The sequence below is a fragment of the Sesamum indicum genome, linkage group LG4, assembly GCF_026168435.1.
Source record: "Sesamum indicum cultivar Baizhima isolate 11 linkage group LG4, ASM2616843v1, whole genome shotgun sequence".
NCBI lineage: Eukaryota > Viridiplantae > Streptophyta > Magnoliopsida > Lamiales > Pedaliaceae > Sesamum > Sesamum indicum.
Genome location: NC_142660.1, coordinates 426,883 through 446,251, shown reverse-complemented (window position 1 = coordinate 446,251; position 19,369 = coordinate 426,883). Strand labels below are relative to the sequence as shown.

The 19,369-nt window shown below is 36.6% G+C and overlaps 4 protein-coding genes and 1 pseudogene across 4 annotated transcripts; 4 read left to right on the top strand and 1 right to left on the bottom strand.

The window, feature by feature from the left end:
• The first annotated feature begins 439 nt into the window (after positions 1–439).
• On the top strand, positions 440–1,399 carry LOC105159675 (putative germin-like protein 2-1). The gene is made up of 2 exons (XM_011076826.3): positions 440–620; positions 737–1,399. Exons 1-2 carry the CDS (start codon positions 503–505, stop codon positions 1,270–1,272), a joined length of 654 nt encoding a protein of 217 aa, XP_011075128.1. The 5' UTR covers positions 440–502; the 3' UTR covers positions 1,273–1,399.
• Positions 1,400–2,802: 1,403 nt separating this feature from the next.
• On the top strand, positions 2,803–3,637 carry LOC105159774 (putative germin-like protein 2-1; annotated as a pseudogene).
• Positions 3,638–5,066: 1,429 nt separating this feature from the next.
• Positions 5,067–5,864, top strand: LOC105159674 (putative germin-like protein 2-1). Its single transcript, XM_011076824.3, has 2 exons — positions 5,067–5,181; positions 5,316–5,864. The coding sequence occupies exons 1-2, from the start codon at positions 5,067–5,069 to the stop codon at positions 5,849–5,851; spliced, it is 651 nt and encodes a 216-aa protein (XP_011075126.1). The 3' UTR covers positions 5,852–5,864.
• Positions 5,865–7,014: 1,150 nt separating this feature from the next.
• Positions 7,015–9,001, top strand: LOC105159672 (putative germin-like protein 2-1). Its single transcript, XM_011076817.3, has 2 exons — positions 7,015–8,142; positions 8,279–9,001. The coding sequence occupies exons 1-2, from the start codon at positions 8,028–8,030 to the stop codon at positions 8,812–8,814; spliced, it is 651 nt and encodes a 216-aa protein (XP_011075119.1). The 5' UTR covers positions 7,015–8,027; the 3' UTR covers positions 8,815–9,001.
• A 58-nt stretch (positions 9,002–9,059) lies between these two features.
• POLD2 (DNA polymerase delta small subunit) lies at positions 9,060–15,261 on the bottom strand. Its single transcript, XM_011076823.3, has 15 exons — positions 15,104–15,261; positions 14,840–14,969; positions 13,789–13,895; positions 13,555–13,681; positions 13,112–13,219; positions 12,194–12,309; positions 12,009–12,092; positions 11,319–11,387; positions 11,173–11,244; positions 10,983–11,074; positions 10,786–10,913; positions 10,381–10,482; positions 10,225–10,292; positions 9,686–9,752; positions 9,060–9,360 (listed from the first exon to the last, which is right to left on the bottom strand). The coding sequence occupies exons 1-14, from the start codon at positions 15,182–15,184 to the stop codon at positions 9,693–9,695; spliced, it is 1,344 nt and encodes a 447-aa protein (XP_011075125.1). The 5' UTR covers positions 15,185–15,261; the 3' UTR covers positions 9,060–9,360; positions 9,686–9,692.
• Between the last annotated feature and the right edge of the window lie 4,108 nt (positions 15,262–19,369).

Sequence of the window (19,369 nt, the reverse complement as noted above, 5' to 3'; positions counted from 1 at the left end):
ACGGTTTGTCTCTTCTTGAGACAGTGCATGGTAGAAAGATTCAACGTCAGTTCAACTATACGCATATATGCAAAAGAGCCCAAATGGCCTCTTAACCAGTATGGATATTTAACATAAGACTCTAATAAAAAATAGTGTTTGACATGTCGTAAGACTCGGTCTAAGTATAATCTGTGACCATTTCTGGGCAAATACTAGATAATATTAAATTGGTCTGTCCCAGCAATCACCCAAGAGTCCTCACAAGTATTTGCAGATTTCATACGTATACTGTTGGCAAGATTCTCATATGTATTTAAATTTCCTGGTTTAAGGACGGCTTTACAGAATACTGTTCAGCAGAAAAGACGTCAAAAGATAGTAGATTAATGTGTGAAGAACCTCTATAAATAATTTCTAAGTAGGAATTTACTTCATCTCTACTCATAGTTCAGAGAAAACACTTTCTCCCTTTCACAATAGTTCAAAGTTATTACTAGACTTCCAATTAAGTTCTAGCTAAATGGCTAAGCACATTATCTTGCTGATGAGCCTCGTGACCTTATCTTTCGGCTTACTTGCATTTGCCTTTGAGCCCAGTCCACTGCAAGACTTCTGTGTTGCAGATTCAACTAGCTCAGGTAATCATTTCATTCATGTTCATCAGCATTTTTTGTTTAATTTTGTCAGTTGTTAGTTGCATATTGCATTACCAATAAATGTTTTTACATATACTTACAAGTAATGCATCTTTCAGCAAGAGTGAATGGTCAACCATGCAAAAACCCTGCATTAGTTCAAGCTAGTGACTTCTCCTTCAGTGGTCTGCACCTGCCTGGAAACACATCAAACCCCAATGGCTCCAAGGTCACCCCAGTGTCTGTAGCCCAGCTGCCAGGGCTCAACACTCTTGGAATCTCCATGGTTCGTATCGACTATGCACCGTGGGGAATCAACCCTCCACACACTCACCCCAGAGCCACTGAAATCTTGACAGTCTTAGAGGGTTCACTTCAAGTCGGGTTCGTCACCTCAAATCCCGACAATAGCCTCATCACAAAGACCCTTCAGAAGGGAGATGTGTTCGTGTTCCCAGTGGGACTTGTTCATTTTCAGCGCAACGTGGGAACTGGAAATGCTGTTGCTATAGCTGCGTTGAGCAGCCAGAATCCTGGAGTGATCACCATTGCTAATGCAGTTTTCGGGTCTAAACCTGGTATCAGCAGTGATATTCTTGCCAAGGCATTCCAGGTGGATAAGAGTGTTGTGTATCAACTCCAGGCCAAATTCTAGGAATGCAGCAACAGGAATCCGTGACCTTAGATCCAGATTACATGCTTGTATTTCGTAACTTTTTCCTTGTCTTGATTTGTTTTTCTGTGTGACATGATTTGTGTGTTTCAATTGTTTGGTTCTGAGCTTGGCAAAGTTTCTTGACTGATGTATTAGCACTACTTCGTAGTTGGTTGGTTTTAGTTTGTTCTTTATTTCAACTGCTAATAAAATTCTTTTGCATGTCAGCATTCATGCTCGAGATTTAACAGAATGTTCTCTCTCTGGCACTGAAAGGCTAAAAACGAACTCAAGACCCAATCAAGCGAAAACCGAGCAAAACAAGTGAAACCAATAGGTAATTTGAACAGTTAGATTTGTGACAATACTCAAAGTTGTAGATTCTTAGGCCATCTCCTCGCTTTCTTTTCTAATCGTTAAAGCACCATCGTCAGTGGTTAAGGAATTAGGACTAGTGAACCAGGTTGTCTTGAACAAGAATCATTAACACTTGCTACAAATTTACAATCTGATACCAGAATCTTCACTGCTGTAATTTATTGGCATATATAAATCATAAGCCATATATACTAGCTATCAACTGCACTTTGTCCACAGAATGAAAAAGCACGAAAACAACATATGCATCCCGAAAACATCATCAAGCAAAAGCGGGACTGAGGCATACTGTTCAGCAGAAAGACGTCAAAAGATAGTAGATTAATGTGTGAAGAACCTCTATAAATAATGAACTTGCTAAGTAGGAATTTACTTCATCTCTACTCAATGAACATAGTTTCTATTTTCACAATACTTCAAAGTTATTACTAACCTCCCCCATTGAGTCCTAGCTATATGGCTAAGCACGTTATCATAGTTCGGGATGCCAATTGGCCCAGGAAAACCGGGGCCCTGACCCGGACCCACAATGGAATTTCCAGGGTTTGGGGTGGTTTGAACATGTCCCGCCCGGGTTCATGGCGGGATATATACCGATCTTGTCCCAAACCCACCTCGCCGGCCCCGACCCCCACAATTAATTTTTTAGGTATTTAAATCTAAATTGATATTATTTATTAAAAAGTAAAATATTAGTTGAATGTATTCTCTGTATAATATAATTTATTGTAAATTATAAAATGATATTATTTGATGAGAAAATTAATAATTTAGTTGTGCATATTTTTCGTTTTATAGGATTTGTTTTAGATTGAAAACTATATTGAGGTATTTAAATCTAAATTGATATTATTTTTTTAAAAAAATTAATTAAATCTATTCTTTGTATAATAAATTATTTTAATTCATAAAATGATATTATTTGATGAGAAAATTAATAATTTAGTTGAATCATGAAAAAAATTTAATTTCTTGTGTTTAAAAAATGGAAGAAGGAGTACAAAAAAATGTTGATAGTTTGAAATTATGTTTCTTTACTGGATAAATTACATCCACATCTTTCGTCTCACTTGCATTTGCCTTTGAGCCTAGTCAACCGCAAGATTTCTGCTTGCAGATTCAACTAGCTCAGGCAATCTATTATTCATATTCATCAGCAGTTTCAATACAAGGGAACATATTTTCTGTTAATTTCTGTTTACAAATAAATGATTCTATACATACATACTAGTAATGCATTTTTCAGCAAGAGTGAATGGTCAACCCTGTAAGAACTCTGCATTTGTTCAAGCTAGTGGCTTCTCCTTCAGTGGCTGCATCTACCTGGAAACACATCGAACCCAAACGGCTCAAGGGTCACTCCAGTGTATGTAGCCCAGCTGCCAGGGCTCAACACTCTTGGGAATCTCAATGGTTCTTATTTTGATTATGCACCATGGGGAATCAACCCCCGACACATTCATCCCAGAGCCACTGAAATCTTGACGGTCTTAGAGGGTTCTCTTCAAGTTGGGTTCGTTACCTCAAATCCTGACAATAGTCTCATCATAAAGACCCTTTAGAAGGGTGATGTGTTTGTATTCCCAGTGGGACTTATTCACTTCCAGCGCAACGTGGGAACTGGAAATGCTGTTGCTATAGCTGCGTTGAGCAGCCAGAATCCTGGAGTAATCACCATTGCAAGTGCAGTTTTCGGGTCAAAGCCTGATGTTAGTAGTGACATTCTTGCCAAGGCATTCCAGGTGGCACTCCAGGCCAAATTCTAGGAATGCAGCAACAGGAATCAGTGAACTTTTATCCAGATTTCATGCTATGTATTTGGTTTTGTAACTTATTCCTTGATTTGTTTTTCTGCGTGACATGATTTATGTGTTTCTATTGTTTGGTTCTCAGCTCGGCAAAGTCTCTTGAGTGATGTATTAGCACTACTTTGTAGTTGGTTGGTTTTAGTTTGTTCTTTGATTCAAGTGCTAATAAGATTCTTCTGCATGCCAACATTTACGCTCGAGAATTAACTGAACGTTCCCTTTCTCCGGCACTGAACAGCTAAAAATGAACTCAAGACCCAATCAAGCGAAAAAGTAGCAAAACAAGTGAAAACCAATAGGTAAATTGAACAGTTAGATTTGAGACAATACTCAAAGTTGTAGATTCTTCGGCCATCTCCTTTCACTTTCTTTTCTTATGGTTAAAGCACCATTGTCAGTGCTTAAGGAATTATGAGTGATGAACCAGGTTTCTTGAACAAGAATCAGCCCACTTGCTCGTATTACAAATTTAAATTTTGATGCCAGAATCTTCACTGCTGTAATATATTCGTGTATAAACGTCATACGCCATATATATCTTCTTCTTATGAACAGCACCGCGTCCACATATGAGTCCATGGAATTTCGATATTCTTCAATTTCAGGTCCAAAAAAGCAGGAAAACAACATATGCATCCACTAAAACATCATCAAGAAAAGCAGGACTGAGGCATGTATGGGTAGACATTTCCGGATGCAAGCATTCATGGTAGGTATTAAAATAGAAACAGAAATCCAAAATGAAAAACTATTAGTAATTTTTAAGATTCCAGCCTACAACCTCATCAAAGTAACATTTTTACTAAGCACATCAAAGTTTTCAATTTTCCTACTTTGCTTATCTAGCTTTAGTGGTCCTTAACAAGGCTATTTTGCGGCAACAGGAGGGTGAAAGGCCTGGTAGCAGCAACAGCTAAATCTAGCCAATAAAACCTTCTTGAAGTCCAGTTGTTCATGAAGTACATATATTATTTCTCTTTGTAAAACTACTTTCTACAATTTTTTCATTATTTTGCCTCCTCGCATGGATTTGTGGTGAATCTTGAATATCTATGAGATAGCTTTTGGCCTAGCTAAGGTTATAAATAGAAATTTCAAAAAACAAGAGTCATACGGCTTGTCTCTTCTTGAGAATAGTGTCGTAGAAAGATTCAACGTCAGTCCAACTATACGCATATACAAAAGAGCCCAAATGGCCTCTTACCAATATGGTTCTTTAACATAGGACTCTAATAAAAAATAGTGTTCGGCCTGTCATAAAACTTGGTTTAATCATAATTTCTGACCATTTCTTGGCAAAATACTAGAATTGAATTGGTCTCACCCCAGCAATCATCCAGAATCCTGCTGAGTTTTCGCAAATTATATATGAATACTGTTGGCAAGATCTCAAATGTATTTAATTTCCTAGTGCAAAGGCGGCCTTACAGAATACTGCTCAGCAGAAAAGATGTCGAAAGATAATAGATTAATGTGTGAAGAACCTCTATAAATAAGAAGCTGCTAAGTAGGAATTTTCTTCATCTCAACTAATAATTCAGAAAATACTCTTTCTGCTTTCACAATACTTTAAAGTTATTACTAACCTCCTTATTAAGTCCTAGCTAGATGGCTAAGCACATTATCTTACTGAGTCTGGTGGCCCTATCTTTCAGCTTACTTGCATGTGCCTTCGAGCCTAGTCCACTGCAAGATTTCTGTGTTGCAGATTCAACTAGCTCAGGTAATCTATTCATTCATATTCATTAGCAGTTTCAATACAAGAAAACATATTTTCTGTCAAATTCTAGAACTATTTTGCAAATTGCATTACCAATAAATTGTTCTATATATACTTACTAGTAATGCATTTTTCAGCAAGAGTGAATGGTCAACCATGCAAGAACCCTGCATTAGTTCAAGCTAGTGACTTCTCCTTCAGTGGTCTGCACCTGCCTGGAAACACATCGAACCCCAATGGCTCAAAGGTCACCCCAGTGTCTGTAGCCCAGCTGCCAGGGCTCAACACTCTTGGAATCTCCATGGTTCGTATCGACTATGCACCCTGGGGAATCAACCCTCCACACACTCACCCCAGAGCCACTGAAATCTTGACAGTCTTAGAGGGTTCGCTTCAAGTCGGGTTCGTCACCTCAAATCCCGACAATAGCCTCATCACAAAGACCCTACAGAAGGGAGATGTGTTCGTGTTCCCAGTGGGACTTATTCATTTTCAGCGCAACGTGGGAACTGGAAATGCTGTTGCTATAGCTGCATTGAGCAGCCAGAATCCTGGAGTGATCACCATTGCTAATGCAGTTTTCGGGTCTAAACCTGGTATCAGCAGTGATATTCTTGCCAAGGCATTCCAGGTGGATAAGAGTGTTGTGTATCAACTCCAGGCCAAATTCTAGGAATGCAGCAACAGGAATCCGTGACCTTTGATCCAGATTACATGCTTGTATTTCGTAACTTTTTCCTTGTCTTGATTTGTTTTTCTGTGTGACATTGATTTGTATGTTTCAATTGTTTGGTTCTCAGATTGGCAAAATTGCTTTAGTGACGTACTAGCAATCCTTTTCAGTAGGTTCGTCTTATTTTGTTCTTTGATTCAAATGCTAATAAAGTTCTTTGCATGTCCACATTTCTGCTCGAAATTTTAACCGAATGTTTTTTTTCTCCTGAACTGAACAATAAAAACAAATATGAATTATCTGAACTCAGGACCCAATCAAGCCAAAAACCAACAGAACAAGTGAAAACCAATAGGTCATTTGAACAGTTAGATTTGAGATAATACTTAAAGTCGTAGATTCTTCGGCCATCTCCTTTCACTTTCTTTCCTAATCGTTATCGAGCACCACTGTCAATGTTTAAAGATTAGGGGTGATGAACCCGCTTGTCTTGAACAAGAATCGCCGATACTTGCTCATATTACAATCTGATACCAGAATCTTCCATGTTGTAGTTTATACGCATAAATCAAAGCCATATATATACCTTCTAGTTACGAACTGAATCCCAAGAATGAAAGCATGGCATTCAAGATTCATCAATTTCAACTCAGCAGAAGCAGGAAAACAATCTACGTGTCCAAGAAAACATCATAAAGGAAAAGCTGGACTGAGGTATATATGGTTAGACATTTCTGTGGATGCAAGAATTCCTAGTTTAGGTAGCACATATACCAGGAGGTTCTGAATGTTGTAATTTTAATTGCATGAAAAACTTCATAGATTAGATTGAGAGAAGAAGAGCAAATGACTTGTTGGAGAATGATAAAAAAAGTAAATAAATTGATAAGTACATATAAGGTCTTGTGGGCTAAGTGTAATACACTAAAGTGAACATGGGAGCACCCCACACGCGCACCGTCCGTCTGGCCCGGCCCCAGCTTCGGGCGAATGTCTCAAGATATATCTTTTTGCAGTGCTGCTGCGGATTCAGGTTTCTTCCAGCCGTTTTTGGCTGTTTCATACGCAAATTTAATGCATTATTGGCTGATTTTATTGCTGCGATGAAGGTGGAAATGTCTAGAAAAAGGTTGTGCACTCCTCATTTCAAAGACACAGCAAGAAAAGCTCTCTCGTCTCTCTTTTCTCTCATCCTAGTCTCGATTTCCCTCTCTAAATTCTAAGCTTTTGCGTTTAAGTTTCAAAATAAGCTTTTAAGTGTTTGATCGAGAAATTCTTCGGTATGATGTTAAACCGAAGAATTGCAACCGTCTTATTATGGGAAAAATTGCTCCGTACTCGGTGCATTACTAATACGTTCGACGATACGATTATTTTATGATTTCCATTGGGTCGAGAATTGTTACAATGCAACTTCTTTTGTAAGTTATCTTTTTAATTTCCTTGCCATAAATAGCGTATCTATTTGTGTTACTATTTTATTCATATGTAGGTGTTACTAATTTTGATTTCTGAATCTGATTGGTAAATTCAAAATGTTATTTAAAAAAAAAGAAAAACTTCATGGACTCTAGTTGTTTATGGAGTTCAAATTATTTCTATTTGCAAAACTACTTTCTTTATGTTTTTATTTTTCTCTCCTTGGTGAATCTTGAAAATCTATGAGCTACTCTCTGGCCTAACAAAAGGCTATAAGATCATAAAGAATCATACGGCTTTGTCTCTTCCTGAGAAATAGTGTTTGGAATGGTAGAAAGATTCAATTCAGGCCAACTATACGCACATACAAAAGAGACCAAATGGTCTCTTAACCAGTATGGTTTTTTGTTTAACATAAAACTTCACTAAAATATGGCGTTCGGCCTGTCATAAAACTCAGTCTAATCATCATTTGGTCTGACTCAGCAATTGTCCAAGAATCCTCATAAGTATTTGCAAATTTCATACGTATACTGTTGGAAAGATTCTCGTACGTATTTAATTTCCTGGTGTAGGGACACCCTTTAAGAATACAATTGAGCAGAAAAGACATCAAAACATAGTAGATTAATTTGTGAAAAGCCTCTATAAATGATGAAGTTGCCAAGTAGGAATTCACTTCATATCTACCCATAATTCAGAAAATACACTTTCTGCTTTCACAGTTATTAATAGCCTCGCCTCAAGTCTTAGGTACATGGCTAAGCACATTATCTTACTGACCCTGGTGGCCCTATCGTTGGGCTTTCTTGCATTTGCCTTCGAGCCTAGCCCACTGCAGGATTTCTGTGTTGCAGATTCAACTAGCTCAGGTAATCTATCCATTCATATTCATTAGCAGTTTCAATACAAGAAAACATATTTTCTGTTAAATTCTAGAACTTGTAGCAAATAAATTGCTTTATAAATAAATGATCTATACATACTTAATAGTAATGCATTTTTCAGCAAGAGTGAATGGTCAACCATGCAAGAACCCTGCATTAGTTCAAGCCAGTGACTTCTCCTTCAGTGGGCTGCACCTACCTGGAAACACATCGAACCCAAACGGCTCCAGGGTCACCCCAGTTTCTGTAGCCCAGCTGCCAGGGCTCAACACTCTTGGAATCTCAATAGTTCGTATCGACTACGCACCATGGGGAATCAACCCTCCACACACTCACCCCAGAGCCACTGAAATTTTGACAGTCTTAGAGGGTTCTCTTCAAGTCGGATTCGTCACATCAAATCCTGACAATAGTCTCATCACAAAAACCCTTCAGAAGGGAGATGTGTTTGTATTCCCAGTAGGACTTATTCACTTCCAGCGCAACGTGGGAACTGGAAATGCTGTTGCCTTTGCTGCATTGAGCAGCCAGAATCCTGGAGTTATCACAATTGCAAATGCAGTTTTCGGGTCGAAGCCTGATGTTAGTAGTGATATTCTTGCCAAGGCATTCCAAGTGGATAAGCGTGTTGTGGATCAACTCCAGGCCAGATTCTAGGGATGCAGCATAAAAAATTTAGGAGATGAAAGCCAATTTGCAATTCGTCGTTCATGCGTTCTCTTTGTTGTTTTTTTCTCTGGGCGGGTTAATTTGTATGTTTCAGTTCTCCTCTTTTTTGTTCTTCTGGGTGAGTACATTTGTATGTTTCAATTCAAAAAGGGCTAATGAATTCTATTTACTTCAATGTTTCCTTTCCACTGAATTCAATATCCAAAACAAAAGAAAAAACGATATCCATCAGAGATCGAAAACAGCATAACTTTCAATTAGCACAAGTATAACAGATATGTTCATTTCTAGTGGTACAGAAGGAATTAGAGAACAAAACTAGTGAACATTTTGTGAATGTACAATAATTGGTACATTAAGAATCTCCGCAGTAGAAACTGCTGCAGACATGCCCTTAACTTGACCCCCTTACTGTTGTTCGCTCCAACTGTTACAAACAGTTGCTTCTTGGGAACAAGAGAGGAAAATGCCTGAATACGTCAAAACCTAGCTTCTTAATCCCAGCTCCAATTTTTGTTTGTACAGCTCCCAAACCTGTAAACATCAAAAAGGAGCTAGGAGAGGGAGTCAACTCAATTTGAAAAGAAAGGTCTAACCAAACTCAAGACAGCAGAAACAGAAAAACCAGCAAAACCGGAAAAATGGGAACAATAGGTAACTTTTTTAGGATATTCAATTCTATGCATCAGGTTCTTTGGCCATCTATTCGCTTTTACTTTGCTAATAGTCAGTTAGCATTACTGTTGGCTCTTAATCTATTAAGATCATCGCTGAACTTTCAAGAACAAGATTTCTTAGCAATTGCTCATATGAAGACCAGATTCCAGAACAATGCTGCAATCCGTATGGCGCATCATACCTTCTACTTATGAACTGAATTGAGTCCCAAAACTGAGAGCATGGCATTCAAGGTTCCTCAAGTTCAACTGCACAATGTCATCAAAACAACAGCCAGACAGAGGTTACAGACAGAATGCTGAATGCAAAAGTTCCTAGCACAAGTAGCTTCTAGTGTAGATTGCTTATCTAAAGTAGGTGGTCTTTCATTTAATTATTGCTGTATATTCTTTTAGGTACATTTTATCAATTGTGTGATTCTGCATGCTATAACAGGGTGATGGCAGGGCTGACAGCAGAGTAATGACAAATTTAGGCAACCCATTAGGGATGAGGGAGTTATCAAATAAGTAGGACCAAGTGGTTCATATTACTTTGTACATTTCATTTCAGTGCGTAAAGGCTGGGACTTAGGTAAATTGTCAGATATTTCAAGAAAAAAAGTTTCTTGCTATCCATCTCTCTTCCGTGCGGATTACTATTGGGAATTGGTTGAATAAAGCATCACTGATATATCAGATTTGTTGACATTTTTATATTCTAACATTTTTCATAACTTACCACAACAGCAGTTCCTGTTTCAGCAAATCTAGGAATGCAAATAAGTCTTACCACCTGCCCATCCGATCCTGCAGTTTAGTAAAACCAGTTATGTTATACATTCTATGGCAAGATATAGCAATAGTCTGAATGGCAAGTAATACTATAAAAACTTACCCTTAATCAAGCTAGACTCGTATTTCTCTTGATTACCAACAAAGTAGACATGAGGACACTTCTCAATGAAAAATGGATCTCTATCGGTAAAAGGATAACACCCTGTGGATTGAAGAGGAAATGACTCTGAATCAGAGAAAACATAGCACTTATGGAATACATATCAAACAGTCAATTCCCTTGGCATTCTTGGTGCTCAGAAAAGATGCTCCATTCCAAAAAATCAGGGTGCCTCAGTACCTCATAAATTTCTTGTTGGATTTTGGCACCAGAAACTAAAGTTCGTAAGCCATTCAATAATAAAGCTTCTTTGTTTAACAGGCCATTACTATTCTAAGAAATGGGAAAAGTATAGATTTCACGAAAAGCATTCACCAAACTTAGGCAATCCAGCAGGAAGCTAACCTAGAGTATTTGGAGCTGTTGGTGCTAGGTGCCTCCATCTCAATGTCCTTTCCATGAATTCAAGTTTGCTTTTTGCATCAGAATACTTTGCAAGATCGTCGATGTTCTGACCTGATGTTCCAAGAAACCTGAAGCAATAACAGAAGTATGAAGCTGTCCCAGTTCAACAGATACTTAGCCAAAATAATATATCTTACCTCACATTGTCTAGCTCGAATGAATGAGGATTAGTACAGGATCTGAAAGTGTTATAAGCTGCTGATCCAGGAAAAAGGCATTTGTGCAAAGGCTTACATAGAAATGGAGGACAAAAGGCTTGATGTCAACAAAAATATAGTACACATAAATGCAGCATATCAACCACAATGTGATCAGTGTAACAGAAACCTGTTGTGGCAAAGAGAAATTTGCAGGGTCACTGGTTCCTGGCATTATGTCTAAAGCTATTCCTGCAGCAATCTGCAGACCGTTTCAGATTCCACAAATCGTATTTTGCCATAGAATCTACATTTCAGCAAAAACATAGAAATTACCTGAGTCAGAAGGATATCAAGCTCTTTTATTGGCTCCGATAGTCTGGACTGATCCTTTGAACCCAAGTTCTGCGATAATCAATTGTAAGACAGATCATAGGAACATCAGGAACAGCAAAACATAACTGGGATACCCCCACAAACACAAGATTGGATTTCTTCGTTAAAATCAAATAGGCGTTATAATGTAAATAAGATTGCAGCCCATGGAATTATGAATTGCTATGCAGAAGGAGGTTTAACCGCCACTGGTTGTTCAACTATAAATAAAGATTAAGGTCCACAAATGAATTTCTTGTTCTGTTTCTATTACGGTTGGAGTTTAGCACGTTCTCATTAAAAATAGGAAAAAAATTTCGTTCCAGCTTATTCTTGTCCACCATCCTAAAGTAATTGTCCCGGACTACAACGGAAAGTCCAATTATTTCTGTTTTCCAACTATAAAGAGACCACCACAAGGTGAGAAACAGGACCCGATAAAAGTTCAAATTTTAAAAATTTACAGTAATGCATTGTGCTTGGAGAATGATCTGCATGCTCATACAAGAATTGTGTTGGTGAATCAGGTCCACCCACATTTTCAAGACAAATATGACAATTACAGTAAAGCATAAATGATAAAGCCATAATGAGTTCGCAGAAACAAAACCTTACAATAAAGTATAAACAACTGTGGATGAAAGATGTTACCTGACCATTAAGAAGCCCACGAGGAAATTCAACAGAATTCCCAGCGACGACAACTTGAACAATTTGAGCTGCAATGCCTTGTTCCTGATACAAAAGATAAATTATGGGATTATGTCAGACAAGTGATCATTCACTTAGGAATGTAAGATATAGTCAAAAGGAGCATATGAGAATTACACTTAGACCTTTTCATCTCCAAGATGTCCCGTTATATGGTCAACAAAGAGCTGAAAATGGAGAGGATTAGCGGAGCTGCTCCCAACACTCAATCCCGATATGAAAACGACATATTTATCCTCACCTGTTCCAGATGGTGGTCAAATAAGTAATGTGAATACATACATCCAGAAAACATCCAGCTAATAGTGTTTAAGAAGCTTCTATAAATCGTCTACTCTGTTAAAACCCGACAGAAAGCGTGCTAAAAAACTTGTTTGAAGAATAGGTATTAGGCTCGGGGAGTTATCTTGCCACTGCAAACTATTATAAAATGCCACTTACAAGACCATACATACACAATAGAGATGACAATCCAAGATCTCAGAGATACATCTCATTCTGATATTAGGATTATAGCTATTAAAACATGCTTCCAGGTCAACAAACAAAACTATAAGAATATTAACAATTATCTTTGTGACACCACGTATTACAAGACAAAATACAGCAAAATCTCAGACCCAAAGGACTATGCCAAATTAGAAAGAGCGAAAATGTACAGAAAATTTACTACTTTAATTAAAGAACATGATTTCAACTTCTAGTTGCAATAATTTAAGTTAATGCATTCTAATGCTCATTTTCTAGTTTCCCACACCCAGTTCCTAACAACATTGTTGCCTAGAGATGTTTAAGCCATTACTTCAACATATAAGTGATTTTCCATCCATCAAACAATAATTTGATCATAAGCATGACGTTAGCTTCGCCATCTCCTATAAGTTATCTGTCGCCATTTCATGCATTTGGTAATACCCTCATAAATAGAAATGATGCCTTTACCCAAGCTGCTCGTCCGTAGCCAAATTCAAAACAATTATGAGCATGAGTTAGACCAGTAAAAGCATTGTAATGAGGGTAAAATGAAAGTTGTGTGGCTTTACCAGAATTAAGTGGCAGCTCTATCTGGTGAGGAAGGCCAGCTTCCAAGATATCTTCGACCACAAAATCTCCTGCCCCAGTTTCTTTTCCATGCAATGCGACCACTATACCTGGAAAAAAAATTATAAGAACTACATACGATTAGCACATTTCGTCCAAAAACACGAAGTAGACAGGCCATACTTTTCGGGTATGCAACTTTGTAGAAGCTGTTTAAGGAAATTCTTCATGAGAGCTCTTTTACAGCTGGTACAAAGTATTGGTGCTAATTCAAGTTGGTAAAACTGAGATAATTGAGTTAAATCCCCTGGTGAAACAATTTCTAATAACCAATCTCGATAAGGTATAAACAGCCTCAAAAGTGAACAAAACAGAATGGAGACAATCACATGCCCGACATTCTTAGATAACCTACCCTGAAACTCATGAGAATCTGATCACGTACCTGTTACATATACAGATGGTAAAAGAAGAGATCCACGGAGTTTAACTCGGCCACTCTCATCCTCCAAAACTAGATAATCGTCTGAGTGCACAAAATTATGGGGTTTTACAAGCGGGCTTGCTGATCTCTGTGTGGCGTACATTCAAGGTAATGGACTCAAGATGAAGACTGCAATCTTAAAACTTGGAAAAAAAGGGGGAAATCATAAGCAGCAACCAATAACAACCTAAGTACCTCCTTTGAATACTCATCAAGTATGGAAGGTTTGAGCTTCATGTGCTTGTAAAGGGTTCCGACAATAATGCATTCCTTTCCTTCTTCCAGTCCTAGCACAGTACAAACTGCAACCAATAAAATGGTCGCATAAAGCCACATTAGTCCATGGAGCTCAAGAGTCAGCTAATCCAATGTAATATGAGGGCCAAAAGCATGCTAGTAGGTTCAAGTCCAGATGTTCATGAAGTTCTAAGATAAAATACCTGCACCAACAAATATGAAGACATACCTATAGAACCTAGCCCATGTTTCAAGTCTGTATTTGACTAAGAAAAATGAAGAACTACGAAAAGTTATTTCCCAAACCAATATCTACCAAGGCATAGGTCCCACTTTTCTGCTCTTCTCTTTCCGATTGTTCATGTATTAAGCCCTCAATGCTCAGTCTCAACTGAATTTTGAAAACACAGATAATAATATTATAATGCAAGTAATTCTCAGTTATCACAGTTCAACCCAAAGATTGGTTAAATATATTGAATATTTTTTCACTAGGATAGAATGGAAGGGGCAGAGATTGTTTATATCTTCCTTTATTTTCGTCTCTCTTTGCTTTCCTTCTTTCATGTTCATTTATGAAGGAGAGAGTAACACAAAAAGTAAATACTTAGTATTACTTCAGGTAAACCATATGACAACCAGAGTTTCATACAAATATAAACTGGGGGTCCTAAGACCCTACCAAAGACAATATGAACAAATCCAAATCGGAGTTCAACATCTATTCATTCCTTCAAAGCTCAATCAAAAACAAAAAACTCACAAGAAGACCATAATGTAGCGGATGCATAACCCAGCAACAAATTAGCTTCTATACACATTTACCTATCTCGGATGACTCTACTTGTACTTATTAAAAAGGAAAAGAAAAAGCGGGGATGCGAGAGAAGCCCAGGTCAACAAGATGCAAGCAAAATTGAACATATAGGACTGTAAAGCAACAAGCTCGGACTTTTACATAAAAATCAGCTAGAATCACGTGAAACTTAGAATATTAAAAGAAGGGTACTTGGCAAATGGGGTTTCCAGGTCGGGAGAAGAGAGTAAAGCAGAGTTCTCATAAGATGAAGTCTTGCAAAGTATATTTGACTGTACTGTTGACCTCTGTACATCTCCTTCTGTATCTCAAAGCTCTCATCCTGCAACAGATAACCCCACAAGAAAAGAAACACACATATGAACTAGTGCCAAAATCAGAGGAGCAAAGCACGATAATCTCATGGAACGGAAGCAAATTGCACAAGCAGAAATCATGATTTTCTCATGAGTTTACCATGGATTTATATATGGACTGTTTCCTCTGGAGTACACCATTTCCTGAGTCGACCTCCACGGGTGCTGCTGCTGCTGCCATGGCGGGAAAATAGTGACGAAAGAGGAGGCCCTAGCAACGAGGCAGAATAAAACAGTGGAACCAATGTAAAAAAACAAAAGATGAGGGACCATTTCTGTAAATAGTATATTTATTTTTTTAAATACAATGCGACCCCGCAGGTTTGCTTATTGTAAAATTTTCTATTTAGTAAAACTTCTAGTATAAAAAAATGAGCTACTATTTATGATTTATTTTTTTTTATTTTTCACAAAATCATGATCATTTTTGCTTTTGCATGAATCAAAAATTACATCCATTGTACAAATAGTGCATTGATTCAAAACAATGCATGCCTTACATGTAGTAAAATTTAGAATAAAAATCCAATTTACCATATAATTATATAGTTTAAATGTAATACCATGGACAATACAGAATACAATCTACTATACAAATCGTGTAATTATTAAAAACACTGCACATATTAAATGCAATAGGTATTTCATTAAAAATCCAATCTACTATATAACTAGTGTTATTGATTGAAAATAATATGTATAGACCACGTGTACAAAAATGCAGGATGGCTTCATATATACTTTGGTAAGTGAATGAATCTATATTCCATATACTGGTAGGGTGATATTTGCTCATAAAATAGGAGTTTACAATATTTCACTATAAAAACCAACATCTCTCTCAAAGATTTTCACCACCCCAAAATTTAACCAAACAATTCGAGTCATGTCAAGAGCATTTTTCTTAGTCCTTTTGCTTGGTGTGCTTTTTGCAATCCCAGCCATTGCCAATGATAAATTTGGTTATGGGCAAGAGCTACACAAACACAAGCCACATCATCCACCTAGACATGCACCAGCACCAACACCAAAGCCTAATTCACCACGTTCACAATTATTGGACGATGATGTTGAATTAGACAAGGAAATTAATGAGATCGAACTCAAACACAAACGACATCATCCACATAAATATGCACCAGCACCAGCACCAAAGGGCAAAGCACCTCATTCGAAAGTGTCGGACGATGTGAAGGAATTTTATCAAATCAAGCGCAAATACAAGCCATCTCACCCACCTTCAAGTGCATCAGCACCATCGCCAAAGCACAAGAAACAACCCCCTTCTAGATCTAACTCATTTGGGTTGTTTTAGATTAACTAAGAAAAAACATAAAGTTGTTGCTAAATGAAAATGTAACAAGAATTTAGCTAGTTATTTGTCATTCAGCTGTTACAGTCACAAAACTTTAATGTGTCAAAATTATTCAAATCATGAATTATCTTTGTGTTGAATAAAAATAATATGAATTTCTGAGTTTCTGTATTGCTCACATGAGAATTAATCCATAGATCCCATACAAATTGAAAAATTATACCATAGCTATTTTTTTTTCCTCCTAATTATTTCTTGAAAAAATCAAGTTATCCTTTTAATTAATTCATTTAAGATTTTTTATTAATTAAAATACTAATTTTTAAGTTTTTTAATTAATTAAAATTTGTGTATTCAAGATTATTACATTTTGTTATTATTTTGCATTATAAGCTCAAATCAAATTGTCGTTTCTTCTTTTTTTACATTACGAACTCATTAAACTCTTATCAAGTTGGTATATACATATTTCTCAATTTTACATAGATAATTATTTACACAACAAATTATTGGTAAGTTGTACCTACACGTGATATAGGAAATAAGCAAATAATATCTTTTGAAAAAAAAACCCCACCAAATTAGATATCTTCAATTTTAAAAATGCATGAAACGTCCCCTGCACGCGTATGGTGTAATGCATATGCAAATTTTTCTCTCTATTTTTAATTTAATATTTTTTTTATTGTACAACTTTTGGATGTTATTTAATATAAATAATGGTTCATATTCTTTTTTTAGTAATCTATGCTGAATATAAAGTTTTAGACGAATTCAATCAACATATACTAAATTAGGCTAGTTTTCCTACAATTTTTCAGATGAGATTTCCCATGTCACTTTCAAGTGTATTAAATTTCTTTTGGTATCCATCGAAGATACTGTAGGAAAATTTTAAATATTTTTGGAAATTCCACTAAAAAATCTGGATTTTTGACAGAATTTTTAAATTTCAACTCACACCATTTTTGTGTTTTTCTGCCTAATTCCTTTTCTCTGCCATGGATTTTTCTCCTTTTTTTTTTATCGAAAATTACTAAAAAATATTTTTTATATAATTTAAAATGTTTATGGATTATATCCTTTAGAGTATTCCGGTAAAAAAAATTACGATTTTGGTCTCTCTTATTTCATAAGTTACACTTTTGATTCTTAAAAGTAATCCATTTTGAATAGAGTTGATCCTAATTATTTGTCTCTAACAAAACCAAAGGAGATGTGCACATGAGGGCATGGTGACGTGAAAAACGAGAGGGGGGGGGGGGAGGTTGGATTTTGGCCCCAAATTTGCTACTAATAAGATATACTTAGTTTTTGTCCCGATTTTTGGCACTAAAATTCAGCTATTAATTTCCCTCCTTTCTCATATCCACGTGCTCATTTTCATTAGTTTTGATGGGAATAGAATGATTAGGACTAAATATGTTGAAAATTGATAGTTTAGTGAATAAACGTATAACTAGTAAAATGGAATATTTGGAGAGAATGTGATTCTCACTCATGAAGTTCTTTTTGAAGGGACTATAGTAGAACGGTCTTTTGATAAGGAAGAAATCAAATTAAATTGAACTTTATTTGATCAGTATTTCACTGAACCACTTTGGCCTGACTGTATGAAAAACGTTCGTCCTACAAAGTACTTGAGTTAATAGACTAATCCTACATATGTCAAGAAAATAGTGGGGGTTTGATTTTATACAACTTTTCAAAACATCATTGATAATCGCATATTTTTTCTAATTGACTGTCTTTCAGTCCTTGCTTGTCCAAACGATTGAATTATAATTCAATAAGACATAAGGAGGAGCAGTGTGGGAAATCCTTCAGAGTCAATTACTTGGAGCCTAATGATTCATTATGAAGTTCAAACTGGGTTTGAAATTTCCCATAACTGAAATATCCTATTTGTCAAAGATCATACCTGGGTATGATTTGATAAAACGAGCTCAAAGGTCAGTAGAAGTTGGTTGAGTTCCAAAGTGTTTAGCGTATAAATATTTACTCATTTAGAATGAGGTTAAAATATTTGGGAAATACTATACAGACATTATGGTTAACGAAATTCTCCATAAAAGGAATTAAATTCCTATATAGAAGGGGATAAGATGTTTAAGACTAGGTTACAGGTGATTGATGAGAAAGCTTAAGCTGTTCAAGACGCAGTTATGTCTAATTGATGGAAAGCTTAAGTTGTTCAAGACTTAATTGTCTCTCACTGATGAGAAAACTTAGATGTTTCTGATATTCCTTATGTCTTTGTCGTAGACAACATGAAGTGTTGCTTTGGTGTGTTGGATCCAATGTTGTGTATGCTTTGGACATAACACAACATATAACGAGAATACACCCATAAGGCAGTAGACAGTTGTCAAGAGCAGCCCTTAATACCTGAATAAAGATTAAAAAAGTGTTCCTGACACACGATTTGTGGAGAGTTGATTTTTGGAAGGCTAAGTGATACTAGCTTCCAGATTCATGTGAATAATGAATAAGCTCTCAAAGTATAGACAAGTTCGAACTTGATGTTGAGCGTGGTAGCTTGAAGGGGTTTCAAGTAGACGTTTTATCTTAAAAGTCGAATGTATGACGACTTTTGCATTGAAAAACTGCATACATCAACTGGATGTGGTGCCTTGCATGGTCGAGCCGATTGTAATCTTGGAGGCAAAGACAAGGCTATAGCAAAAGCTTTTGGGCTCGAGAGCTCATCACAAGATTCAGAGAAAGTTCTTAGATGAACCACCATCTATAGGTAGCAATGATGAGGAGGCATATGGTTGGACCATGCAGCTCCAACCGAAAATAAAGTAGACCTAAGAGACTGAGTCGGTATCGTAGATTGTTCATACTCAAAAGGTTTTGAGAGACATGGGTAATTGACTTAATGGTCAAGTAGGAGATTGTTGGAATATGTGATAAAAAAGCCAATTAGATTGGCCTTTTTCTACTCGTCAATCTTTATCAAAATAATATTAGAGTGATGAATATGGTAAGAATTTATCATACTGGCATTGTGTTGTTGTGCTTAAAACTCACATTGAATAGGGTTTC

Coding starts and splice junctions, on each gene's coding strand:
- LOC105159674 (XM_011076824.3), top strand. CDS start 5,067: ATGGCTAAGCACATTATCTTACTGAGTCTGGTGGCCCTATCTTTCAGC. Junction 5,182..5,315: donor TGCAGATTCAACTAGCTCAG/GTAATCTATTCA, acceptor TGCATTTTTCAG/CAAGAGTGAATGGTCAACCA.
- POLD2 (XM_011076823.3), bottom strand. CDS start 15,184: ATGGCAGCAGCAGCAGCACCCGTGGAGGTCGACTCAGGAAATGGTGTA. Junction 11,075..11,172: donor ATTTCTCTTTGCCACAACAG/GTTTCTGTTACA, acceptor TTTCTATGTAAG/CCTTTGCACAAATGCCTTTT. Junction 10,483..10,785: donor AACAGCTCCAAATACTCTAG/GTTAGCTTCCTG, acceptor TTCAATCCACAG/GGTGTTATCCTTTTACCGAT.
- LOC105159675 (XM_011076826.3), top strand. CDS start 503: ATGGCTAAGCACATTATCTTGCTGATGAGCCTCGTGACCTTATCTTTC. Junction 621..736: donor TGCAGATTCAACTAGCTCAG/GTAATCATTTCA, acceptor TGCATCTTTCAG/CAAGAGTGAATGGTCAACCA.
- LOC105159672 (XM_011076817.3), top strand. CDS start 8,028: ATGGCTAAGCACATTATCTTACTGACCCTGGTGGCCCTATCGTTGGGC. Junction 8,143..8,278: donor TGCAGATTCAACTAGCTCAG/GTAATCTATCCA, acceptor TGCATTTTTCAG/CAAGAGTGAATGGTCAACCA.